Below are 7,270 nucleotides of genomic sequence, written 5' to 3'. Positions count from 1 at the left end.
TCAGTCATTAAGCATCTGCCTTCGGCTCAGGTCATGATCCCAGGGTCCCGGGATGGAGCCCCACATCGGGCTCCCTGCTCGGCGGGGAGCCTGCTTCTCCCTCTCCCACTCCCCCTGCTGGTGTTCCCTCTCTCGCTGTGTCTCTCTCTGTCAAATAAATAAATAAAATCCTTAAAAAAAAAAAAAAAAATCTGGTTAAGGGCGCCTGGGTGGCTCAGTCGTTAAGCGACTGCCTTCGGCTCAGGTCATGATCCCAGGGTCCCGGGATCGAGTCCCGCATAGGGCTCCCTGCTCGGTGGGAGGCCTGCTTCTCCCTCTCCCACTCCCCCTGCTGGTGTTCCCTCTCTCGCTGTGTCTTTCTCTGTCAAATAAATAAATAAAATCTTTAAAAAAAAAAACAACAAATATTTCATAAGCTGCTCCACCCTTATTACATACACACACACTTACTTAAAATTTGGGGAGCGATAAATTGATCACTAGAAGATAAAATTCCATTGAAATAATTCGTGATTTTTTTTTTAAGAGAAAGAGGTATAGTCCAAATATCTCTGAGCCCAAACAGCTCGTCCACTCCCACCAGCTTCACATCCCAAAGGCAACCAATATTAAAAGTAACAACAATCCTTGAATACTCCTTGGGGATATAGCCCCTTTGGGTATATTATAACACTCCAAATGGCCAGTGAGACAAATAATTAGAAAACAGCATATCCAAAGGGAAGATCTGTGACCTACAAAGTTTGTATAAGAAGCCAAAGAGCTGGTAAGAATTACAATTTAAAAATAATAAAAATGAGCCATTCTCTGTATACATTCTTGTGTAAGAGAGGATTCTCTAGGCTGAAATAGAATTTCTGCTTTCAATTCTCCCTCTTGAGCCAAACGTCACCCTGCCCCCCCCAGGTGGTGGGAAGACCAGGCCAGCAGAAAACTGAATGGAAACCCCTCCTTCATGTGCCACCTCTGGCCACCAAGGCCCAGCCCTCCTGTAAGGATAACAAAGCCTTGAAACAAAAGTCAGGAATTAGGGACACGTATTTTTTTCTTATTTCGCTTTTCCTAGTTTTTAGTGTTTCCTTTTTACTTGCAGGTTTGTCTAATTTCTTACTCACAGAAGAAGTCAATATCCTAGAGAGAAAAAAAAAAAAGATTGAACTGAGCACACAAGGGCCAGAAAACAAATATAGTTTCTTTATTTAAAAATTATAGGTCATCAAAGGGAAATCTAGATTTAAAATAAGGTTGAACCCCAAAGAGTATGACATAATTATCACTTTAAGTCAAAAACTACTTAAAATGAAGGTTCTCAAATACACTTTTAATTGGTGGTTATTTGACACATTCAAGCTCAGTGCTCAGAAGCGATGACAAGCAAGTCCCGTTTGTGTGGGTTGGGCAATGTTTTGAAGTTATTTCACGTAGCAGTTAGCTCCAGGAGAATCTCTTCAAAACAACCACCCTGCCAAGTAGCTCAAAGGGAATCTTTTATGTCTCTTCTGGGGCTTGCAAGACCCCAGGGAAAGAATATAATTTCTTTTTCAAACATAAGTAGAATCTATCTACCACAGAAATAAGGCATCCAAAGATTTTTTTTTCCAGTGTTTTGATTTGATTAAATACAGGTGCTGATTTTTTCCCAGCCCAAGTGTTTTAGTAAATAAATGTAACCATCAGTTAAGAGTCCATGAGTACTATATTCATTTCTTTCTTTGTGACATGGACTCCTTTCTAGGATAACTTGTATCTAAAAACAAAAGGGGGTGGGTAGAGAAAGTTCGGTAACCTTTCAACACTGAGAGTAGGTGTAAATGCTCTCGCAAACCTCCCTGTCTCAGGGAAGCCTCCGCTACAAGTAGGGGGGTTTGCTCCGGTCGTCTTGTAAGTGACACGATGCATCTTTAACACCTGCCTGCATCAGCCCAGGATCTGGGTCCTTCTCCGGCCCGCTCTGAGACACTTACCGTGGTGGGGACTTCCTTGGTGGCTTCTTGGTACACCTATTGTTCCTCGACCAAGCTGCTGGGGAAATAGCCCAGGGTGCCCATCTCGTCCTCACGGTCATCTCCGTAGACCTGAGTGCCCAGAAGAGTAACAGTCAGGGGGCTGCGGCTGGGAGTCCACTTCTAGAAACCCCCTGGCATCACATTTGCTGTGAATGAGAATTACAGAATTGCAATGACTCCATTTTCCCCTCTGGGTTCCAGGGGCCTCAGATCCAACTTTGAAGCTCACTCACAGCAACTGAGTTAACCCACAGAAAGTGTGTCTCTGTTCTCCTGTGGCCGGGTCTTCCCGGTCTCACTGAGCATTTCTTTATTTTATGCAATCTTGTGAGCCGCCCAAAATCTTTTTGGAACCCATAAACAAAGTCGGTGCGTTTCTAAAAAACGAAATAGATACTTTTATTTTAAAGAACTGGCCCTTCTTGGTTGTTAAATATTCGAGTGCACAGATACTTGAGTGAATTTAGGATTTAATTCTTCATTCCTTGAGAAGGTGTCTGTGGGGTTGCAGATGACGACAGCAAATCAGCCCTGCTTCATCCCTCCCTAGGGCCCACCCCTGCAGGTTTTCACTGAAGAAAGCAGATTCTCTGCAACTGAAGAGGGTGTTGGTTTCCTTTAAAATATTGAAGCAGAGCCTGACTGCCAACACGCATGCCTTTTCCTTGGCAAATCCGTTCAAACATTTTTGAGTAAGTTTCAAACTCTTTAAGATGTTCAAGCCCCCCACGTGGTTGACTAGTTCTTGCCAACACATCACATAAACCTACATGTGGTTTTGTTATGAAATTTTCTTTGTTTCTTCAAAATGCCACAAAAGCAAATGCATGTGATTTTCTGCACTTGCATCTAAACCTCTCCATTATTCTTGAGAGCTCGTTTCAAACACTAAAATGTACTGGAGGTAGGTCAGAAAGAAAAAATTAAGAGCAACCTATGTCAAGATGTGTGTATATTTGCAAGGATCTCATCTTACACTGCCAACCCAAAATTCTCCAGCTCCGTTTTCTTGTACCAGCTTTGAGTAAACGTAAATCTGCTGTCCTTTTTTAACATTAATGAACCTACAGTCCGGGGCATTGTAATCTTCTTGAGCTCTGGAGAGAGAAATAGTATCTGGAAGAAAAGAAACATTGAAATGACTACATTATTTAGTCTCCTGGATTTTCTAACAGTAAAAAGGCCAAACATATCAGAAATAGGAAATCAGAGAGACTAATCACTCCCAGTTTACAGCTCCTGAATGTTCAGTTCAAGACGAGTAATATAGCCAAGGTATGAAAGCTGAAAATCTCAACCAAGTGAATTCTCGGTAGTTAAGACACCGAATGTACAGACCAAGCAGTGCTAGCGACGTACTCGTTAGAGAAGATTCACTTAAAGCCCAATTAGATAGTCCTGCTGTTAGTGGATTTTTTTTTCTTTTCCTTTTCCTTTTCCTCTTTCTTTCTTTCTTTCTTTTTTTCTTTCTTCTTTCTTTCTTTCACAGAGTGAGAGCACAAGCAGGGGGAGCGGCAGGCAGAGGGAGAAGCAGGCTCCCCGCTGAGCAGGGAGCCAGACGTGGGGCTCGATCCCAGGACTCTGGGATCACGACCCGAGCCAAAGGCAGCTGCTCAACTGACTGATCCACCCAGGAGCCCCATTTTTTTTCAATTATATAATAGAAAGATAATGAAAGGCATAAAAAAGGGCTCCTGGGTGGCTCAGTTGGTTAAGCAACTGCCTTCCGCTCAGGTCATGATCCTGGAGTCACAGGATCGAATCCCGCATCAGGCTCCCTGCTCGGCAGGGAGTCTGTTTCTCCCTCTGACCCTCCCCGCTCTCATGCGCTCTCTCTCTCTCAAATAAATAAATAAAATCTTTAAAAAAAAAAAAGGCATAAAAAATGTCCTTACACACGCACTCGTCATCTGCACAGAGCTTCCTGGAAGCCAGTCTGTCCATAAATATTCCGTGCACGGCACATATGGCTAAAATACCTGGGAGGGAAAGTATTAATAGTCTGGCCATCTTCCTTTTTTTGCTGTTTTGCTGTCGTCCTTTAACTGGAAGTGGGAACTGACTGCAGTGGTTCCTGTCTTTATAGTGGGAGCCAGACATCTGGGTGAGTCCCCCCAGCCAATGGGAAGGTGCCCACCGTTCCTTCCTCTGCTTTCCTAACAGCTCCTGAGCTCCAGGGGCTAATTTGCATCTGGTTTTCCAAAGAGACTCAAACTCGATGTCTTTTTTTATATATATACACAAATGATATCCAAACGGTCCACCATTGGTAAAGCCACTTTAGCTGTGGTACACTGAACTAGTAGGGCATTGTGAAAAGAACTAGAATTTTAAATCATTTGAAACAATTTTTTGGCTCCATTTTCCTATTCTTTCCACTTAGGAGCAGAGATGTACTGACTACAGGAATCTGCTGAAAATGTAGATCTATATCCTTAGAACACATAATGTTCCTTGAAACAAATCCAATTAATAAACATGTGGATTTATAGAATAGATAAATCAAGGATGCTTAAGTTTACAAATCATCCATGATAAGATTTTCAGGAGTCGTGTCTGTCCTGAGGCAGACATAGTTTGTAACACATGAGCTGTTACCAGATCTAGACCGTTTCAATGCAGAAAGGGGGACATAGGTGAGTTGGAAAGAATGGAACAATCTTTTTTTCCTCCCTGGGACTTTTGAAATTCAGTCTCAAAATGCTCCTGGAGAAAGCTAGAGGTTCCTGTTACCGTCCTTCTCCCTGCTTCTGGGAGTCTTTCCCACGGAAAGAAGAGTACTGCTAGAAATCACCAAAGTTGAAGTGCCAATATGCAGCTCCATCTATTCAACAAATATTTACTGAGCACCTACTGTGTGCCAGGCACTGTTCCAGGCACAAGGGATACAGCAGTGAATAAAAAAAATTCCCTGGCCCCAAGGATTTACTTTCTATGAGGAGAGACAAGACAATAGGTTGCTGCTTTTTCTAGTGTTTGGGGCTGGTATCTCTTTCATAAAATTCACACCTCCGCCCCCCCCAACTGTTTCTAGAATAGAGGTCCCTGTCCGGATACCCTGTCTGACTTGGCTGATGATGAGATTTCAGAGCAGAACCTCCTCCTCCCTCCCTCCAACAGGCAGTCACCTCACAAGATGAGGGACAAGCATTCAACTTAACAAAATAATTTTGTACAAAACTGGGGATAAACTGGCAAAGCAAAATATACTTATAGTATTATTTTTAAAAAAGGTTTTATTTGGGGGTGGAGTGTGTTATTTTCAGAGGACAATATTTTAAAGTGCTGGCCCAGATGTGGAAGCTTCTTTAATTCAATATCTCCATTATAGATAAAGAAACTACAGCCCCTACAGTCCAGCAAAGGCCAGAACCACCTTTTTTTTTGTAAGGTTTTTTAATTTATTCATTTGAGAGAGAGAGAGGCAGAGAGAGAGCACAAGAAGGGAGAGAGGCAGAGAGAGAGGGAGAAGCAGACTCCCCACGGAGCAAGGGAGCCCGATGTGGGACTCCATCCCAGGACCCTGAGATCTTGACCTGAGCCAAAGGCAGACGCCCAACCGACTGAGCCACCCAGCTGCCCCAGAACTGAGATTTTAAATTCCTCATTTCCTGTTTCACTTCAAGGAAAATATGAATTGGAAATCATCCGAAAGCAGGCTGCCAGTGCATTTTTCCTTCCTTATAATCTAGGGGCCTCTTGGGTCTCTGGGAAAACTAAAGCATTGATTAAATCTTAATCCTGATCAGGCAGCTCTTTTACAGACTGTGATGGTCTCAAGCCAGCCCTCAACACAGGAGAGCTAAAAGACAATTGCCACTTAAGAGGCACTTAACAGAAACAGGGATTGCAACACCGTCCAAGCCCCCCCTCCCCCTGGAGCAGAGTGAAATGTGGAATAAAGCCACAACCGAGCCATCACAACAACTTAGCAAGCTAAGGCCGGTGCTCACACCAAGCCATTATTGGCTATTGGAAGGTGGAGAAGTAAAGAAAAGAGATGTCAAGCCATCTGAGTGCGTCCCCGGGCAGGCCTGGGATGTCCTAGCATTCTGCAGTGGGCGGAGACAGGATGGAAACTAACATTTTGCTTGCAGATTGGAACTTAAACTTCTTATTACTCAGCGAGCAGTTGTCCCTGGAGGCAGGCTCCAGACCCTGTGGATACTGGGGGTCCGGAGAAGGGCTCTGTCCTGAGCAGGCTCACCTCCTTCATCTGGATTTTCAGGTGTATTCTCTGCGCCTTTAATCTCCAAATGACATTTTTCTGGTTTTGTTCCTAAATTAGTTCTCGATCTGCAGTTCTTAAAATGGAGGCCGTGGCTCCTTTAAGGTGTAAAAATAGGCTTGGGCAGTGGATGCGGTAGAAGCAGCCTCCTTGCTGTGACCTACAAGGCCCTGCATGATCTGGCCCCTCTGCCCCTCTGAAGTCACCTCCTGTCACTCTCTCCCTCACTCACTCTGCACCTGCCATACCAGCTGATCTGTCTTATGAAACTGTGAGGCTCATTTCTACTTCAGGCCCTCTGGGGCTGATTGCTGGGGAAGCTTTAGTTCTGTAGACTGGCCCTCAGGTCTCTGGACAAGATGTCTCCCCAGACAGACAGAAAACCGGTTTCACAAAGCCATTCTTGCACTCCTCCAACTCAATCCATCCATTGTGTGTTCGTGGTACACTGCCTCATCACTTATCACTACCCGACAGGCCTTCTTTATTTACGTGGTGGTGATTTGTCCCCAGACACCACAATGAAAGCTCCGGGAGGTGGGGACCTTGTCAATCTTGCCCTTTGCTCTATCGTTAGCACCCAGAAAAATGGGTATTTGGGGCGCCTGGGTGGCTCAGTCGTTAAGCGTCTGCCTTCTTGCTCAGGTCATGATCCTGGGGTCCTGGGATCGAGCCCCGCATTGGGCTCCCTGCTCCGCGGGAAGCCTGCTTCTCCCTCTCCCACTCCCCCTATTTCAGTTCCCTCTCTCGCTGTCTCTTTCTTTGGCAAATAAATAAAATCTTAAAAAAAAAAAAGAGGAAAAATGAGTATTCATTGAATGAATGCATGGCCTCCCTGAAGTTGTATGCTTAGGTGTATATATGCACATTTTTGTTTTAATTTTGTTTTTCCTGGGGAAAGCCCTTAGGTTTTATCAAGTTTCAAAAGAGGTTCATAACACCCCAAAATCAAGACTCACCGACTAAGTTATCAGGGCAAAGACTCCGGGGTTTTGCCATCAAAGCATGGTCCCCAGATCAGCACATTCAGCATCAC

The 7,270-nt window shown here is 44.3% G+C and overlaps 1 protein-coding gene across 1 annotated transcript; it reads right to left on the bottom strand.

Moving 5' to 3' along the window:
- Nucleotides 1-369: 369 nt before the first annotated feature.
- Nucleotides 370-5,332, bottom strand: OTOR (otoraplin). Its single transcript, XM_006734878.3, has 4 exons — nucleotides 3,902-5,332; nucleotides 2,983-3,122; nucleotides 1,965-2,075; nucleotides 370-1,131 (listed from the first exon to the last, which is right to left on the bottom strand). Exons 1-3 carry the CDS (start codon nucleotides 4,104-4,106, stop codon nucleotides 2,001-2,003), a joined length of 420 nt encoding a protein of 139 aa, XP_006734941.3. The 5' UTR covers nucleotides 4,107-5,332; the 3' UTR covers nucleotides 370-1,131; nucleotides 1,965-2,000.
- Nucleotides 5,333-7,270: the final 1,938 nt, after the last annotated feature.

Source organism: Leptonychotes weddellii, chromosome 10 (assembly GCF_054177405.1).
Source record: "Leptonychotes weddellii isolate Sample4059 chromosome 10, ASM5417740v2, whole genome shotgun sequence".
NCBI classification, from domain to species: Eukaryota; Metazoa; Chordata; class Mammalia; order Carnivora; family Phocidae; genus Leptonychotes; species Leptonychotes weddellii.
Note: the sequence above shows the minus strand (reverse complement) of the source record. Positions and strands in the feature narration are given on the sequence as shown.